Source organism: Pseudophryne corroboree, chromosome 1, assembly GCF_028390025.1.
Source record: "Pseudophryne corroboree isolate aPseCor3 chromosome 1, aPseCor3.hap2, whole genome shotgun sequence".
NCBI classification, from domain to species: Eukaryota; Metazoa; Chordata; class Amphibia; order Anura; family Myobatrachidae; genus Pseudophryne; species Pseudophryne corroboree.
Window position 1 is genome coordinate 1,229,872,940 of NC_086444.1, and position 20,308 is coordinate 1,229,893,247.

The 20,308-nt window shown below is 49.8% G+C and overlaps 1 protein-coding gene across 1 annotated transcript in view; it reads left to right on the plus strand.

Annotated features, from left to right (window-relative positions):
* Positions 1-14,399, plus strand: part of LOC135028780 (C-reactive protein-like) — a 32,794-nt gene extending 18,395 nt beyond the window's left edge. The window contains exon 3 of the mRNA XM_063953805.1: positions 13,183-14,399. Within this exon, the coding sequence (XP_063809875.1) occupies positions 13,183-13,838 (656 nt within the window). The 3' untranslated portion in view covers positions 13,839-14,399. The remainder of the gene's footprint in view (positions 1-13,182) is intronic.
* The last annotated feature ends 5,909 nt before the right edge of the window (positions 14,400-20,308 follow it).

Sequence of the window (20,308 nt, forward strand, 5' to 3'; positions counted from 1 at the left end):
AGGACACCACCATTGGACTTATGGCAGCACAGGACACCACCACTGGACTTATGGCAGCACAGGACACCACCACTGGACTGACGTAGCACAACACAGCACCACTGGACTGGACTTATACAGCACCACTCGACTTATGGCAGCACAGGACACTACCACTGGAGTGACTGGACTGATGCAGCACAAGACAGCACTGGAATGACACAAAGGAGCAGGTCGCCACCCCATGCGCCACACCACAGACACTGAGGAGACACGTCCTCTCACTACACTCTCCAGGACTGGAGTGAAAATGGCGTTGACGCACGGCTCCTTCTATTGAATCCAAACCCCGTGAGAATCCGACAGCGGCATGATGACGATTTGCCTCATTTTGGTTTCCGAGAACCACCTCTCACATCCACCCACGCCAGGGACACACCCGATGAAGACACAGTGCACATGAGCCGCAGCATCGCCAGCACCTGTCTCTGTCACGCCAACAGGTGTCTCGCCGCTTCTGCCCCCAACACCGCATACAGCAAGTCTCTTCCCTGCCAGCACCACACCCCCACACCCCCTGCCAAGCAACAACAGTGCACCCACACAATAATAGATGGCCAGCCACCCCTATCACCTATCCCCCTACGTGCATGAATGTGCATGCCTCCCTTTTCCCCAAATCCCTACTCACAGCCCACTAATCTGAAGTGGGGGGGGGGGCATGTGCAGCCTCATGGACCCACCTATACCATCACCTACTACTTTACACACACACACACACACACACACACACACACACACACACACACACACTCAGCCTCCACACTCATGACAACAGCAGCACCCTACACCCCCCATCCCCAGACGAAGCACCTTCCCCATCTTTGCCACACCACCACCCACCAATGTTCACTCCTGCCCCGTCACCCTCACACCACAAGAACACACACAAAAAACACACACACCCAACACTACATCTTACAAAGACACTCAAACCCACCCAACCACCTCTCCTACTCCCCCGCACACCCTAAGCCCATCCCACAACCACAAAAACCCCATCCCTCTCAACCACCCACCACAAATACACCACCCATCCAACCCCCCAAAAACAATACAAAGTTACTAATCCCCCCCCCCTTCCATGCACACACCACAACCCCAACAAAACCCACCACCATCCACCCACCCATCCCATGTGGACCTACTACACCCATGTACACCTCCAACCCCATCCCCCTGCCACCCACAACCACAACTCCATCACACACTGCACGTCCTGTCACCACCCCCATCCCTCACCCCTAGACCAATACATATACAAGCAGCCACCCACCCCCACGCAATTACGCAAGCACCATACATCAGTACACACACACACCAAACCACGTACCCCTCCAAAATAACACTACACCACCACATTCCCTTCCACACCATCCACAATCCAGCCCAACACCACCCTACCCCTATCACACACCCACCTCCCTCTCGATACAGCCCACGGATTCTGTCAAACCATCAAAACAACAGTTAGCCCACAACACTACCCGTCTAACCTACAAGCATCAACATGGCACTTGCAACTCGCCCCCTAAACTCCCATGCACACACCACACACCACAATAGCCTACACAAAGCGCCCTATGCAGAAAAACTTCACCCATGCCACCTTCCACCACCCTCACCATAAACCCCACACCTACAATTCCACCAAATACTACACCTCCTAACCCTTCCCCCAACCCTCACCCCTAGCCCAACTCATACAGTGCCCAGACCACATCCACCGTCCAGCCTCACTCTGGTCAGCCACCAACCACACCATCTTCTCAACACCCAGCACAATCCATGTACCCCGTCCAACAAAAGCCTCAACCAAGCACTGTCCCTTTACTCCCCTCCACAATGCAGCATGGAAAAAATACACCAGCTAGCACATACAAACTCTGACCCTAAACACGGATTATGTCAACCCATCAAAACAACAGTTAGCCCACACCACTACCCGTCTACCCTACAAGCACCAACATGGCAAGTGCAACCCCAACATTTCCTACAACAACACACCCCTGCCCCCACCAAACACCCTAACACCACATCCTCTTCCCCTCTCCACACACAGAAACAATCCACCCACACCTCCACCAAACACAACATACACGCACCTCCCACACACCACTGCTCTCACAACACCTGTTCCCCATACTCCATAAAACCACACTCACTAACACCTTACCAAACATTCACCCTCACATCTATTAACACAACCCTCGCACACCCACAACTCCAGCACACCACAAACCCCACCAACTACATTTACCCACAACACATCACAAACACATCCAACAACCACACAAGCCCAATACCTAACACCCACCTTCCACAAATACACCACCCCCTGCACCTCAACACAACCTTACACATCCCCCTCACAAACTCCACCCCCACCCTCCCATGCACACACCACACACCACAATACCCTACACAAAGCACCCTAGGCAGGACAACCTCACCCATGCCACCTTCCTCCACCCTCACCCTAAACCCCACACCTACAACTCCACCAACTACTACACCTCCTAAACCCTCCCCCAACCATCACCCCTAGCACAACTCATACACTGACCGGACCACATCCACCGTCCAGTCTCACTCTGCTCAGCCGCCAACCACACCATCTTCTCAACACCCAGCACAATCCATGTACCCCTTCCAAAAAAAAAACATCCACCAAATACTGTCCCTTCACCCCCCTCCACAATGCAAAGTATACAAAACAAGACCTTGCACATACAAACTCTGACCCTAAACATAAACCACATACACCTTAACCACCTCCCCCCCAACAACTTGACCTTACACATGCCTTTAACACACCCTGCACCCCATCTAAACCTACCTCTCCACCAATCCTTCCTCCCTCACGCACACTCTTTAATTTCCCCCTCCCCTATTGCCATCCGCCCATATCAATACCTCCACCACTCACATCATGTACAATGTTTCTGTAGTGATTACGGGGGCGTAGCCACTTACGACGGTGTGAAGAGCGCCCATAGGGCGCGATGAATTCCTAGTGTCATTTATGTGTTAAATCAGTCAGAATATGTATATTGTAATTAGATAACTGTGTTAATGCAATCACATAAACTAGTATTAAATTATACAAATACATAAATATAATAAATAGAAATATACTAAAAGGAAACAAATTGACTGTATAAAATAAGGAGTGGGTTAAACCCCATGGGCTGGGGGCAGGCCTGTTTTTGAGATTTAGGGGTGGAAGTTACAGGGTCCTATAGGAATAGAGGATAGGGGTGGGCTAGTGGTACGATTAGTCGGGTGAGGGGGCTGGGTCAGCCTCTTTTGTTTCAGTCTTTGGTCCGGTAAGTGTCTCTCCAGGGCTTGGGATAAAAGCTTTTTATTGCCTTTATACTGTTCCCCCCATAGCTTGTAGTTTAGTTTAGGCGTTTTGGGATTGAGGATACAGGAGTGTGTAGGCAGGACTTGGGTTTGTTTTGCTGTGTTCTTTGCATCTGTATTTGGTCACCATGCCCCGCCCGCAGCGCCCGCCCCGGACCCCTGCCCGTTACCTGGATGCAGCGGGTACTTGCGTGGGATCCCCCTCTGGCCGGGGCTCACAGCGTGTGAGCGCTGGTGCTGCTGGCGGTGCCGCTGCGCATCCCCGTAAATGGGGGCGCGCAGCGGTTCGTGGCGGCGTGTCTCCCCCTCTGCTCCTGCGGGCGCTGGGTGATCAGTCTGGGGCAGCGGCAGGTAGAGGGCCGGGAGCGGAGAAGCAGCCTGTGCGCGGCCGGCGGGGGAGTGCAGTGGGGAAGCCCGCTGGCGGGACTCCCTCTCCGGCCACAAGGGGGCGGGTGCGTGCGTCTGAACGCGCGAGCCGCAATATAATGGAAGGGGCTGGCTCCGTGAGGGGTGCAGAGGCACCCATTAATGCGGGGACGAGTGGTGCCGGGCGGAGGCACGGTAGCCACCGGTCCTCCGGTGATATGGCTGCACGGGGGCACGAGCACTGGGCAGCCATTGATACAGAGAGTTTGCCTGGGAGCTCTCCACATTCCGGCAGGAGAAGCTTCCAGGCAGCCAGTGGGGGTCAGGTGGCTGTGGCATCATGGAGTGGTGGCCATTTGCTGGTCTCAGCTAGAGGAGGGGTGGTGCCTAGGCGAGCTGCATCAGGGGGGAGAGCAGGAGGGGGAGCGAGAGATCAGGTTGCAGTAGGCTCTAGATCTGTTAGGAGGCTGGCAGGGCAGCGTGCTGGGGACAGAGGTGCTGTGGCAGCTGCTGAGCAGGGAGAAGGAGTGAATGCAGGGGCTGCAGTAGGTGCTGCTCAGGCGTTTGACCCCTCTGGCGTTTCATCGGCGGTGTCTGTTATAGCCGCTGCGTTGGCGCCCTTTATGTTGGCCGTGTCCCCGGGGAGTGGTCATGCGTTGCCTGCGGCGGTGGATCGCGTTACTGTACCTGGCGCTTCCGGCCCCACCATGGCGCAGTTTTTAGAAGCTTGACGCAATTTAGGGGCAGCCGCAGCTTTAATAGGAGGCAATACGGCGGCCGAAGGTGTTAGGGACCCCAGGGGGATTTTGTTGTCTTCACATTCCGCCAGTGGGACTGCGGCCTCTGGTGTGGCTCTTCCATCTTTTTCAGATTCGGCAGAAGGGGAGGACCTCGATGACGGCCTAGTTGAAGGGGAAACATCGCCGACTGTGTCCGGGACGTCAGGTGAGTTGGAGGAGGATTTTGATGTGAGTTGGGGGAGTGCATCTTCCTCTTCATACAGGGGATATAGCAGTTCTGCTTCCTCTTCATCCTCTTCTGTGCGATCAGCGGTTAGTAGCGCGGCGGAGGAAAAGAGGAGAGCTCAAAAAAATGCGCGGCGGGAGGCGCAAAGGCGAGATAGGCGGGGCAAAAGGCGTAGGGTTTCTGGTAGAGTGCGTAGGGCCAGAAAGCGTCGCAATTTGCCGGGCGTAGTTCATTGCGACTACACTGCGGTCTTGCGAGGGCTCCGCGAGAGTTGTAGAAAACGAATTCAGCAAGGGGAGTACGTTGATGTTTTCACACTGACGGAGGATTCTAAGAAGGAGTTTAAGGAGGCGCAGGCGAAAGGCGGCATAGGAGTTGAGGCTTTTAGATCTTTCGACAATTGGTTGGCGGGGTTTTGCGTGATCGCGGCGTGCTACTTGGAGGATCGGCCGGAGGAACACATGAACGTGATCAGGTACATACACCTGGTTCACGACATGCAGCATCAGTCGAAAGACACTGCGTGGAGGGCGAACGACAAGGAGTTCAGACAGAAGCATGATTGTCTCCATGTCATTGACTTTGGATGCAAAGATGTGGAGGTTTGGCTTCACGTTACGAGGTCGCAGAATGCGAAGCAGGCCACTAAGGGCGGGCCAGCGCTCAGCCGGCGGGGGTTTCTGCGGCACGCGCGGGCACGGAGCCTTCCACTGCGCGGCATTTTTGGGTATCCGGGCGTTCAGCATGGCAAGTTCCATCGAAAGGAAAATGCTATAATTCTACCTGCAATATGGGGCAGCGGCGTCGTTTTCGACACCTTTGTTTGCGATGCAACGGTTTCCACCCCGCCGCCAATTGTTTTTGATTCGGACGACAGGGGGCCAAGGCAGCCGGCGGCGCTGCCAATAAGCCGTTAACTAGGGCGCCCACCCAATACGGTTGGAGGCCATGTCCAAATGGTTGGGGTGGTATCCAAATAGGGTGGACGCTGATTTTCTTTATCGCGGTTTTAAGTTTGGTTTTCGTTTGCCGGTTGAGGGCGATGTTGTTGTTCGGGCTCCCAGGAACCTGCAATCGGCTCTGGAGTTTCCTTTAGTTCTTCGGGCTAAGGTCGACTTGGAAGTGCAGCTAGGAAGAATGGCGGGCCCCTTTGCGCAGCCGCCGGTGGAGAACTTAATAATTTCCCCAGTGGGGGTTGTTCCCAAGAAAGCTCCAGGGAAGTTTCGGCTCATTCAGCATCTGTCTTATCCATCCGGGTCATCAGTTAACGATGCTATTCCTCCGGAGTATTGTTCGGTGGTTTATCAGTCTTTTGATGATGCTCTGGGTATGGTACGGGCATGTGGCCCCGGGGCCCTCATGGCTAAGATTGATGTTGAGTCGGCCTTCCGTTTACTTCCGCTACACCCGGAGTCATTCAGATTCATGGGTTTCCGCATCAATGGGGAATACTTCGTGGACAAGTGCTTGCCTATGGGGTGTTCCATTTCTTGCGCGTTTTTGAGAAATTTAGTACATTTTTGCATTGGTGTGTGGAGTTTTCTTGCGGGGGTCGTGGGATAGCACATTATCTTGACGATTTCCTGTGTGTGGGGCCCGCGGATTCTTTGCGGTGTAGTGAGCTTTTGTTCTCCTTACGAGCACTATTTAGGCATTTTGGGGTACCTGTGGCGGAGGACAAAACAGAGGGGCCTACCTCGTGTTTGTCATTCCTGGGTATCGAAATTGATACCGCTGCAGGCGATTGCCGACTTCCTCGGGACAAGGTTGAGAAGCTTCGTTAGTCGATTCAACAGTGCGTGGGGCGTCGTAAGGTTACTTTACGGCAGGCCCAATCTCTTTTGGGTCTTTTGAACTTTACCTGTAGGGTTATTCCCATGGGCAGGGTTTTTTGCCGTAAGCTTGAGCGGTCCACGGCTGGGGTTTCCAGGTCGCATCATTTTATTCTCTTATCTTCGGAAATTATGAGAGACCTTTCAGTTTGGGTTTCGTTTTTGGCGGATTTTAATGGTGTATGGATTTGGATGGCCCCGGTCGTGGACAACACCGAGTTGCAGCTCTTCACTGATGCAGCAGGTTCGGCAGGTTTTGGTTGGTTTTTTTTTGCGTGGTTCTTGGTGCGTTGCGCCTTGGCCTGCGGTTTGGTCACAGAGGGGTTTGACGAATGACCTTCTATTGCTGGAACTTTTCCCCATTATGGTCGCCTTGGAGATTTGGGGTGAGCGGCTTAGCAATCGCAGTATTCTCTTCCGTTGCGGCAATCTGGGAGTCGTACATGCTGTCAACAATCAGAGAGCTAAGGCGCTGCGTGTTCTGCGTGTGTTGTCACAGCTAGTGCTGACATGCATGCGTTTCAACGTTTTGTTTCGGGCTCAGCATGTTCCTGGGGTTGAGAATGGCATTGCGGACACGCTATCAAGAGGGCAGTGGGATAGATTCGGATTATTAGCCCCAGAGGCTGATGCGGTTGGTGTACCCTGCCCCTCTTATGTTTGGCAGATCATCGAGGCGGACTGGAGGGGCTAGCTGAGCTATCTCTTGCCCCAGCCACTCTCAAGGCGTACCGGCAGGCCTGGAAGGAGTAGTAAGATTTTTCCCGTGACCAAGGGCCTAGAGGTAAGAGGAGTCGACGGTTGCTGTTTGCTTTTGTCTGGCAACTCTTCGTAACAGGGAGATCGAGATCAGTAGTATCTCGGTACCTTGCAGGGATATCCTTTTTCTCAAAGTTAAAGGGTTTCCCAGATTTTACGAAGAGTTTCCTTTTAACGAAGGCTATCAAGTGGTGGGTGCGTTCAGCGCCGACTCCGCCAGATAGAAGGCGCCCTATCGATGTGTCCCTTTTTCCTTCACTTATAGGGGTAGTTGCAGAGGTGGCAGCCATGAGTTTTGAAGCACACCTGTTTGAATTGGCATTTTCCATGGCGTTTCATGGGGCATTTAGGTTGTCTGAATTGGTCGCGGCTTCCAAATGGACGGTTTCTATTATGCTGCGTTCCGATGTGGTAGTGGGGGATGGGTCTTTGATGTGCAGACTGCGCCGTTCTAAAACATATCAGTTAGGTAAGGGCCGATGGGTCACTTTAGCGCCATCGGTTGATGGGAGGTGTTGTCCGGTGACATTGGCTAATCGTTATGTGGGGGTGAGACCTTCGGTAGATGGTTTGCCTTTGACTAGGTATCAATTTAATTGGATGCTTAGGCGCTGCCTGTCCGGTATGGGCCTTTCCCCTCATGATTTCGGTTCGCACTCATTTAGAATCGGAGCCGCCTCCTCCGTGGCATCAGCAGGGTTTTCGGTGGCCGAAATTAAGGCTTTGGGCCGATGGAAGTCGGCTAGTTATAAGCGTTACATTCGGCCGTTTTCTGAATAAGTTTGTTGTTTGTTCTTACTAACAGTTCGATTGTTCAGATGTGTTTCTGTCATTTCAGTCTTGTGTGTCTCCCCTGTCCTTCCTACTCGGATGACTAGCTACTCGTCACTGTTGGCAGTGGGGGTCTGGAGTTCTTTTACAATTTTTTGCCTGAACTGACGGACTGAATTTGGCTTCTTAATATTTAATTCAGCTAATTGGATTCTAATTATAAGTCCCTCAGCAGGTTTTTAAGTTTCACCTCCAGCCAAGTTATTCTGTGTGAGCCTACCTCCCCCCCTCCGCCCCCCCTTTTTTTCCTTCCCTAATGCACCCCCAGCCTTCTCCTCCCTTCCCTCCTTTTATTATTTTGTTTTATCCTTCTGTATCTTTATGTTGCTTCGATTGGCCTGAAGCTTGTTTCACAGGAAATTGAATTCCTTACAGATTTTTCTTTTTGGCAGATCCTCAGTATTCGAACAGTTAATTCACAACTTTCAGTTCTTTGGTGGGTTTAAACGAAATTAATCTTTTTGCCTTTTCCCTCCTTATAGGTTTGCGAAATGATAGGTTTGGCATTTGGGTGATTGGTCACTCATATATTTTTGGGGCGGCTAGGCATATGGCCTCAGACGGAGCGCCACGGTTTCCAATGTCGGCAGATGTGAGGTGGATAAGAGTGAGGGGTATGCTTTGGCGGGAGTTGAAGGCCAAACTTCTTGAACAGGCTAGTCGGTTTGGTTTGCCTAGGATTTTGGTGATTCACTTAGGTGGAAATGATTTGGGGAAAGGAAAAGCGGTGGATCTACTGTTGTTGATGGTGCAGGATTTGGAGGAGATTATGAAGGCTTGGCCGGGTTGTAGAGTGGTGTGGTCTTGTATGGTGCCCCGTTTATGTTGGCGAGGAGTGTTTGATTGTAGAGCGATTGATGGAGCCAGGAAGAAAGTGAATTCAGCGGTGGCTAAATCAGTTTTAGCGAAAGAAGGTGCTGTGGTTTGGCACCAAAGGATCAAATTTCGTTCTTGCCACTTGTTTAGGCCAGATGGCGTTCACTTAGCTAGAGAGGGATTGCATTTGTTTATTGAGGATCTGTTTTCGGTTGTGCGTTCTTTAGGTATGGTGGCGGAGCATGTTTCTGTAGTCAGAACCTCGCTGTTGGCGGGAAAGAACGGCAAGTTACCTGTTGTTGGTTAGGAAATTGATTGGAGTTAGATTGGTGGTTGATTTTTAGGTGCGCTCACCTTAGTTGATTGGTATACATCTGCTAGACCACCTTTACGGGGGCAGCCTCACCACCTTTACGGGGGGGGGGTAGTCAAGAAGAAGGTTGAGTGGATACCTTTGGTGTTTTAGATGGTTTGATTTGGTCGGGGGTTAAGTTGGTTTTAGCCGTTCTTTCGTGCCACCATACTTTACATTTTATTATCTCATGCAGTCATTAGATTGCATTAGTTCATTTAAATAAATAGCTGACAATTTCTGCCAAAATGTATGTCTCCGTGTCTTTATTTAATATATAAAGTATTTTAAGTTTTGGTGTTATATATTTGAAAACACAGGGCAATCATCAGCCGATAGGGGGCTTAAGGAAACGAATTGACTGTATAGAAAAGGAGTGGGTTAAACCCCATAGGCTGTGGGCAGGCCTGTTTTTGAGATTTGGGGGTGGAAGTTACAGGGTCCTATAGGAATAGAGGATAGGGGTGGGCTAGTAGTATGATTAGTCTGGTGAGGGGGCTGGGTCAGCCTCTTTTGTTTCAGTCTTCCCACCCTCCCTCCCTAAGGGGCGGTTCTGGTAGTGTGGTTTTTCGTCGGCTATGGTGTTTTTGGTTACGGTTTTTCAGTTAGTGGAAGTTTTCGTGGCGGGAAAGAACGGCAAGTTACCTGTTGTTGGTTAGGAAATTGATTGGAGTTAGATTGGTGGTTGATTTTTAGGTGCGCTCACCTTCGTTGACTGGTATACATCTGCTAGACCACCTTTACGGGGGCAGCCTCACCACCTTTACGGGGGGTAGTCAAGAAGAAGGTTGAGTGGATACCTTTGGTGTTTTAGATGCTTTGATTTGGTCGGGGGTTAAGTTGGTTTTAGCCGTTCTTTCGTGCCACCATACTTTACATTTTATTATCTCATGTAGTCATTAGATTGCATTAGTTCATTTAAATAAATAGCTGACAATTTCTGTCAAAATGTATGTCTCCGTGTCTTTATTTAATATATAAAGTATTTTAAGTTTTGGTGTTATATATTTGAAAACACAGGGCAATCATCAGCCGATAGGGGGTTTATAAATAATTAGAATAAATAGAAATTGAATAATAAAATATAGAGGATTTGGCCAGCAAGGGGGGAAAAAAAACTTCACAAAATCATTAAACGAAAGAAATGCCAGGTATATCAATTGGATATACCCATTATTACTCTTGTTTAATACCATTGAGTTAAACAGAAACACTTACAGTATGTATTTGGTACATTTCAAATTAGGAGAAAATGAATCAATAAAACCCTCCCAAATTTGTAATACATTTTCCGTAGATTCCACCTTATGTAAAGAGGTTTCCAGACAGTACATATGAAAAACAAAATATAGCTTAGCACGTAATTAAGACAAAGCTGGGGGATCCGTATGAATCCACGTTTGCAGAATGCATTTACGAGCAGTTTTTTATTATACCAGATGTATTATACCAGATGTAGGAGGAATCCCTGATATTGATTATTGAGGAGAGTGGTAAATAATTAAGGAGGTAAGTCGTAGTGAATCGACAAACCTGATGCCAGAAGTGGGCAATAAAGGGGCATTCCCACATTCAATGCATAAACGTAGCATTACCCGCCCCGCATTTTAAACAGGATCCCGAATCTGTCACACCCATCAGGAACCTTCGATGAGGGGAGAGAGAACAAATATGAAATATTCTGTAAAACATTTCCCTATACATAGAAGACATAACACTAATAGAATAACAAATGTACGTAAAATATGATCTATAGTAATGTGAGGGAAAGTCTGTACCCAGAGGTATTTGTGTAGAAAAATAGGTTCAGGAACTCCCGAGGGTGGGCAGCAGTGGGTGGAGCTGTGGGTAATGTGGAAGGAGCTACAGTGGGCGGGGGGGCTCTTTTGTAAGAATAAATACTTTTTGGCCTCACTAATCCCGATTCAGGCCACTTACATTATTTGTCATTTTGCCTCCTTATAGTAATGCCCATTACACACCATATCACCCATTACACACTATGCCATACACCGTAATGCCCATTACACAATATGCCGCACACCATGCCCATTACACAATATGCCACACACCGTAATGCCCATTACACAATATGACACACACCATATCCCCCATTACACACTATGACTCACACTATATCACCCATTACACACTATGCCACACACCGTAATGCCCATTACACAATATGCCGCACACCATGCCCATTACATAATATGCCACACACAGTTATACCCCACACACAATAATGCCCCTTACAAATTATGCCCCACAGTAAGGATTCTAATTACTTTTAAATTACCTGCTTGTTGTCAGAGGTCTCATGCTCATTGCCAAGGGTTCCATGCTTGTTACCATGGGTTTCATGGTCTGGGTTCTATTCTTGTTGCCAGGGGTGTCCCTGCTTGTTGCCAGGGGTCTCATGCTTGATGCCAAGGGGTTCACTGCTTATTGCCAAGGGATTTCCCTGCTCACTGCCAGGGTTCTCATACTTGTTTCCAAGGGGTTTTCTGCTCATTGCCAAGGACTTTCCCTGCTCACTGACAAGCTTCTCATGCTCCTTGCAAAAGGGTTTACCTGCTCGCAGCCAAGGGTCTCATGCTCATTACCATGCGATTTCCTGCTTGTTGCCAAGAGTTTCATGCTAGTTGCCAAGGGGTTTCCCTTCTCACAGCCAGGTACCTCATACTCATTGCCTAGGGGTTTCCAGCTCATTGCCAGGCGTCTCATGTTCATTGCCAAGGGGTTTCCTGCTCAATTCCAAGGGGTTTCCAGCTCATTGCCAAGGGGTTTCCTGTTCATTGCCAAGGGGTTTCCTGTTCATTGTCAAGGGGTGTCATGCTCATTGCCAAGGGGTTTCCCTGCTCACTGCCAGGGGTGTCATGCTCATCGCCAAGGGGTTTCCTGCTCATTGCCAATGGGTTTCAGTTCACAGGCTCAGTAACAGAAAGCACCAGGGGCTGTGGGGGAGCATGTCATGTAAAAAAAGCCCACCCTAAATGGCCGCCATGGAGCAGAAGACAGGCACTAGCGATCCTATTAGACCTCTAACATCTGTCTGTCATCCAACCTCCCCCCCCAAACCACTGATGTGAATGATTGCATTTAATGCTTTACCATGTATTTACAAATGCATTCAGTGTGTAATGTATTTATTAAACATACATCTGTGGCAAAGCAGGAGGCTGTTATGTTCTTTGAGCCAAAATAATGAAGAAGCATATATTGAAATGCTCTTTGTCTTTGCAATGCACTGTCGCTGATGGCTTGTCCACAACTACTGTGATGCAGACATGCCCCTAGTGTGGCGCAGACATGCCCCCAGTGTGGTGCAGGCATGCCCCCAGTGTGGTGCTGACATGCCCCCAGTGTGATGCAGACATGCCCCCAGTGTGATGCAGACATGCCCCCAGTGTGATGCAGACATGCCCCCAGTGTGATGCAGACATGCCCCCAGTGTGATGCAGACATGCCCCCAGTGTGATGCAGACATGCCCCCAGTGTGATGCAGACATGCCCCCAGTGTGATGCAGACATGCCCCCAGTGTGATGCAGACATGCCCCCAGTGAGATGCAGACATGCCCCCAGTGAGATGCAGACATGCCCCCAGTGTGATGCAGACATACCTTACATCCACTGAAGTCCCAAATGTTGGAAGGATGCAACTGCATCAATGCACCAAAATAGAACAAGACTTTACGTGCACATAAATACACAAGTATTGTATGCAGTGTGTTATTTGGTACCATGATTGTTTTTGTTTATTTCACAGCCATTTACATGTGCAGAATTGCACTTTATTTACTTGATTCCTAATAAATCTACTAATATCTCTTAATGTGACAATTTTTTTCTAGATCTCAATGGAAAAGTTTTCCTTTTTCCGGAACAAAGTGACAGCTCCTATGTAATCCTGAAGCCAGAGCTGAAAACTACCTTAAACAAAGTCACCGTTTGCCTGCAATATTACACGTCTCTAGCGCGAGACTACAGTCTCTTCTCACTGGCTACACGTGGACAACCCAACGCGTTTCTCATTTTTCCAACTCCACCAAACCTGTGCTACGTTAGCGTAAACGGGCAAGATTTCTTATTCACCATAGATGTGCCAGCTCTAGACTGGATACACATCTGTGCCAGCTGGGACGCCGGAACTTGTGAAATTCAGCTTTGGGTCAATGGTAAATTGTATCCTAGACAGGTGTGCCGTACTAAAGGATTTGTTTTGCCAGCAGAAACAAGTATAATATTGGGGCAAGATCAAGACGAATTTGGTGGAAAATTTGAAGACACGCAATCATTTGTAGGGAAGATAAGTGGCGTCAATATGTGGGATTATGTTTTGTCGGCCGAACAAATGTGGAAGACTGTGTTTGATAAGACTTTCAGTGGAAACGTCATCGGGTGGAAATCTCTGCGGTATCAGACTAGAGGGAGAGTTTCTGTTCAGCCTCAATTGGAGTGCAAGTTTTGGGATAAGACCTACATTTCCTACTCACAGTGCTCCGAGTAATACAAATAATAAGTCACCAATTCACGCTTGCATATAACACGTCACGTTATGAAGAACTTCAACGCTTTCGTAATATGTAGATTAGTGCATGTGATAAGCAGGGCTGCCATCAGAAATTGTGGTTCCCGTGACTGGCAAAATAGTCAGGGCCCCTCCCTCCCAAATAAAAGATTCTGCTGCACTGCTTATCTCCTACTGTATGTGATGTCATACATTGTGATGTCACATATAGGTGAAGGGTTGTGGACCGACAGGAACGGTTCACAGAGAGCTGATGCGCAGGTAAGGCTTGTTTTAAGAAGTTGTCCCTGTGCATCAGCCAGCTGTTGATTTACAGACTGATGCACCTCTACAGGTATTGGGACCCTCTCTCTGTAAGGGTCCGGGACACCAGTCCCCTCAGTCCCCCCCTGGTGGCTGCCCTGGTGATAAGGAATATCTGCAACATTGCCATTGCTTAAAATAGAAATATTTTTCTTTACATAATGTGTTACTATTGTATCTGGAGCATAAGGCCTATTATAACCGCTTTATAAAGATTATTAAATTCAGGTTCTGAAATATTCCTTTCAAATGTCCAAATCTACAAAGACACACAAAGGATGTATTTTCTAATTGCTTTTAATAATAAATAATACCAGCTTCCTATTCATATACACAGTAGCAGAGTAATTGCTGAATTACCAAACAATATATGATTCTGTCAATATTAAAAAAAATAATGAAATTCATTTTACAAAAAGTCAGAACCAGGAGTAACGGACAAGAAACCGGTATTAGTAGTATAAATAATATATACTGGATAAGGGTGGTCTTCAGTATGCCGGCGGTCGGGCTCCCGGCGACCAGCATACCGGCGCCGGGAGCCCGACCGCCGGCATACCGACATTTATTCTCCCTCGTGGGGGTCCACGAACCCCCCTGGAGGGAGAATTAAATAGTGTGGTGCGTGCAGCGCGCCACCATGCCTGTAGCATGGCGAGCGCAGCGAGCCCGCAAGGGGCACATTTGCGCTCGCCACACTGTCGGTAAGCCGGCGGTCGGGCTCCCGGCGCCGGTATGCTGGTTGCCGGGAGCCCGTCCGCCGGCATATCGTAATGAACCCCTGGATAAAGCTGCTGCATGGATGGTGCAGAGGTTAGCACTACTAAATTCAGTATGATATCCCAATGGACGGGATGCCGACGATTAGAATACCGACAGCAGCATCCTGACAGCCCCCCAGAAAGTACCCTAAACCTCCCCTGCCCCCTACCCTTACCCCTAATTTTTGGGTGAATAACCCTAATCCCCCCCGGTAGTGACAAACCCTAACCCCCCTTTCTGGTACCTATCTCAGGGACGTGCAGTCAGGGGAGGCAGGGGAGGCAGTGCCTCCCCTGTCATTAATGAGTAAAATAATACAAAGAAGATACTTATGACACATAAGTATCTTCTTTATTATTTTACCTATCATTATGTGAGTTAAAATCACTTTGGGAGGCACCGATCGTGGTGCCTCCCGTAGTGATTAGGAAAAGTATGCGGAGCCCCCCGCAGGCGGGCCCTAGCAATGGGCTGGAAAAGCCCATTGAAATAACATGGGAAAGCGGCACCATTAGTGGTGCCGCTTTCCTACAGGGACGTGCTTTCAACCTATGAAAGCACGTCCCTGTGAGTGAAGCCACAGTGATTGGCCAGCGGATCCGTCACTGGATCCGCTGTCAATCACTGTATGGGGCAGCATCGGTACCAGCGGAGGTGCGGACGGCGGAGGTGCGTGATGCGGCGGGCCGGGCGGCGGAGGTGCTGGCGGCGGAGAGGCGGGCGACGGTAGCGGCAGCGAGACGCGGCTTTCAGGCTCCTTGTGCAGAGTTTGGCAGCGGAAGCGGTACCCATTTCAAAAATGACGCCTCAGCGTCATTTTTTAAATTCAAGATGGCCGCCGCGAGCCAATCATGGCTCGCTGCGTCATTGCCCCGCCCCCTCCCGCTGACTTATATAAGTCAGCGCGAGGCAGCGGCTGTCAGTCCGACGGCGGAGGAGGAGCGGAGAAGAGCTCCTAAAGACTGAAGACGCCGTGGAAGTCCTGGATGGGCGGCGGCTATGCAAAAGAGCTTAGCAGCCGCCGCCCACCAGGTGAAGATGCTGGAAGTCCTGGGAAGGCGGCGGCCATGCAAAAGAGCTTAAGGCCGCCGCCTCCCAGGTGAAGACGTCGTGGAAGTCCTGGATGGGCGGCGGCTATGCAAAAGAGCTTAGCAGCCGCCGCCCACCAGGTGAAGATGCTGGATGTCCTGGGAAGGCGGCGGCCATGCAAAAGAGCTTAAGGCCGCCGCCTCCCAGGTGAAGACGTCGTGGAAGTCCTGGATGGGCGGCGGCTATGCAAAAGAGTTTAGCAGCCGCCGCCCACCAGGTGAAGACGCCGGAAGCCCTAAGAAGGTGGCGGCCATGCAAAAGAGCTTAAAGGCCGCCGCCCCCAGGTGAAGACCCAGTTTAATAAAGGATTTTTTAAAGAAGAAAAGTTTTTTTTTCAATATTTTCTTTAGAGGTGGACTACAGGTGCCAGCGGGCCCTTTATGTCCGGGCATGCTGGCACTTGTGGTTCTCCAAGTGCCAGCATGCTGGGGCAGGCTTGCTGGGACCTGTAGGCCACCTGTAAAGAACAATATTACTATTCTTTGCAGGTGGACTACAAGTGCCAGCGGGCCCTTTATGTTCGGGTATGCTGGCACTTGTGGTTCTCCAAGTGCCAGCATGCTGGGGCAGGCTTGCTGGGATCTGTAGGCCACCTGTAAAGAACAGAACATACAATGAACCCCGCACCCACCGCCACCAGGGGTGCGGGGCATAGCACTGGGCTATCAGCCCAGTGCTGGTTGTTGCTCGGGAGGAGGGACCCCATTTTGATTTTTTGGGGGCCCCACTTTCCGAGGAATTCCAGCCCTGGGCTGACTGGTTTGGGGGGTGTTTAATGGCATGGCAGGGGGACCCCACACTGAGTGTCTCCCCTGCTATGGCATTACCCCCCCTGGCTGGTTCTGCCTGGTGCTGGTTTTAGTGGTGTGGGGGGACTGCACTTTTTTTTTTCCCGGTGGGGGGGTGTTTAGCTGCAGTGCCTCCCCAGGCCCTGACCTCACCGCACGTCACTGTATCCATACCCTTTCTGTCCCTGTATCCTAACCCTAACCCCCCTTCTAATGCCTAAACCTAACCTCCCACCCCCTGCGGCAGGATGTGAGGATATTCCGCTGAAAGAACGATCAGGATTCTGGGAGTCTGTATTTTGGCGCCGGAATCCCGACCTCTGTCTAGATTTTGTCGGCGGTCTTATGCCGTCATTCGCCGGTTTTGGATCCCGTCCGGCGGCATTTTAACTACATCCCGCACTACTGCCTCACATCACTGAGGTCTTGGATTTGATTCAAAACCACACCCCTATATGTGTGGAGTTTGTATATTCTCCCAGTGTTTTCATGGGTTTCCGTCGGGTATTCCAGTTTCCTCCACACTCCAAAATATACTGTACTGGCAAGATAATTGGATCCCAACAAAAAAATTAACCCTAGTGTGTGCACATGTGGTAGGGAACGCAGGGTGAGATTCCATTGTTTTCATGCCAGCAGCCAGTAGATGGCGCCCAACGCAGCTATTCTATTCACTGGCTCCCTTGCTCTGGGGGTGGTGAGCGGAAAAATGAGCAAAAAGTCACCTGTTTGAGCGCTCAAACAAAACTTTTTGCATCGTGCCCATCACTTTGGTCGGGTTTAGCTGCTTTACGCAGATAACCCCGACCTCTCCGGGTGCGACAAGCGCAATAAAAAAGCACAACTGAATATTTGAACTGTGGCGTGAAGGCCGCGGTGTTTCACATATACTGTACCACTAGACTCAGCCATCTGCTGGATTACCGCTAGCTATTTCTACATTTGTTTCAATTATTTGTTGAATATTTGCACTAGACAATCTTTTTTTGCTCTGCATTAATACTGCAAAACATTTCTCTGACAAGGGAGTGCTATTACCATCATGGCAACATCTACTGAAACCTATAGAGATGAAGTCAGCACATATTGTGGTGGACATGTTTTAGCAGTTCACAATTAAGCCAATAAAGAGGAAGCTTTATTAACATTTCCCCACGTAAGGGTGCAAAGTCAGCGGCATGGACCTTTATAACGTACATGGGGCGATGTATTAACCTGGAGAAGGCAAAGGAAGTGATAAACCAGTGATAAGTGCAAGGTGATAACCCCACCAGCCAACAGCCAATCATCTCCTGTTAATTTGCATATTGAAGCTGATTGGCTGGTGCACATATTACTGGTTTATCACTTCCTTATGCCTTCTCCAGGTTAATGCTTCTGCCACATACATACATGAGCAGTAACTACATTGAAACACAGAGGGTAATGAAGAGTGTGGGCAGATATCAGGCATTGCACCAGACAGCAGGCAAATGATACTGAAGAGATAGAAGACAGCGGAGCAGTATTATCAGAGCCGGATTGTAAGTGGGCAGTCGTCCAGGGGCCCCACACTCTGGCAAACACTCCCCCAATGCGCCCCCCCCCCCCCCCCCCGCACCCTTCCTGGCTGGATCCAAGTCCATGCAGTACAGAAAGGATTGTCTCCATCTCTACAGTGAGCCCAGCCCCATTACAGATATAATGCCACAAATTGCAGGTGTATGGGAAGAGGGTGGAGCCTATTGTGAAGTGCCCGCCCCCATCAGTGACTGATGCTGCAGCATAATAGGTAGTATTTCTATAGCTCTATTCCTCCCTCTCTCTCTTTCTCACTTTATTGGTCCCTCTCTCTCTCTCTCTCTCTCCTTGACACCCTATTTCTATCTCTCTTGCTACCCTCTCTCTCTGTCACTTCCTGACACTTTCTCTCTCCCTCTCTCTCTTGTCCACCTCTCTCGCTCTGTCTCTCTCTCCACCTCCCTGAATCCCTCTCTACCTTGCTCCCCTCTCTCTGTCTCTTGCTCTCCCTCCCTGACACCCTCTCTCTCTCTCAGACCCCCTCTCTCCTTGACACCCTCTTTCTCTCCCTCTCTCTCTTGCTCCCATCTCTCTCTCTGTCTCTCTGTCACTTCCTGACATTTTCTTTCTCTCTATATCTCTTGTTCCCCCTCTCACTCTATCTCTCTCCCTCCCTGACACACTTACTTCCCTCTCTCACTATCTTTGTTTATCTCTCTCCCTCCCTGACACCCCTTCTCTCCTGCTCGCTCCCCCTCCCTCTCTCTCTCACTGACACCCCCTCTCTCAGTCTTTCTCTGTTTATCCCTGACACCCTGTCTTTCTCTTTTGCTCTTCTTTCTGTCTCTTATCCCCCTCTCACTCTCCCTGTATCTCTGTCTACCTCTCTCTTTTGCGTTCCCTCTTTCTCTCTCTCTTGTTCCCCTCTCTCTTTCTCCTCTCCCCCTCTCTCTCCCTGACTCTATCTCTCTCTCTCTCTCTCTCTCTCTTTTGCTCTTATACCCACTCTCTCTGCTTGACTCACCTCTCTATCAATCTCCACCCTCTCTGTCTCCCTCACTCCCCCTCTCTCTCTCTCTTTCTCTCTCCCTGACACCCTCTTTGTCTCTCACACCCCTCAATCTCTCTCTCCTACTCCACTAAGCGGCAAAGTAGTGACAGTGGGAGGGTGTAGAGTAAATTTTATTGGTGGGGGCCGCACACATTTGTTGCCCGGGGCCCCCTCAAGTCATAATCTAGCCCTGAGTATTATTAGGCACAACCAGTATAATGTGATGGGTGCACAGCAGACTGGGATGGGGTTATAATAATATGATGGGGGCATAGGAAGTTTGTATTTTATGGGGCACAAAGGTCTGGCTTGAAATGGGTCACAGAAGGCACAGTTTAGTGTACTATGCATATGATAGCTGTGCAATGGTCACAGGCTGGTATGAGGCAGTATTGGACACAAGTCAACACTGAAGAGTTACAACAGTCTTATACTGTATAATGTGCTAATGGGTAGAACATATTCAGAGAAGGGGTGTACAATGTGACGTGGCACTCAGGCTGGTAGGATCTGTAGGACATCAGCAGGTTTAGTGTGATAGGGAACCAGATTGTATAATGTAGGGGGCAGACATGGGACAAGTGCGTTGGGGAAATATATAGATGTAGGGAAGACCAGAGCTGAGGCAAGGGTGCAATGATCTCAACGAGAGACTTCTTGGAGACGACGTGTAATAAGGCAGGGAGACCGGCAGTATAAGGAACATTCCTTATACTGCCGGTATACTTATACTGACTGTCATCCAGCAACAGGAGGTGGGGAGATTTGGTAGCAAGACCCCCGGAACTTCACCCCACTGCCAAAACTACAGGGAAGTTGCAAACACGTACAGCAGTGGACCCCTTACAATTTCATGCAAGGTTCCTTCTCCTCTTGGAGGATGGTAGGGGTGATGGACCAGACTCCCACACACACTGCGGGCTCTACAGGACTGCAACCATTACCCACATGGTGCC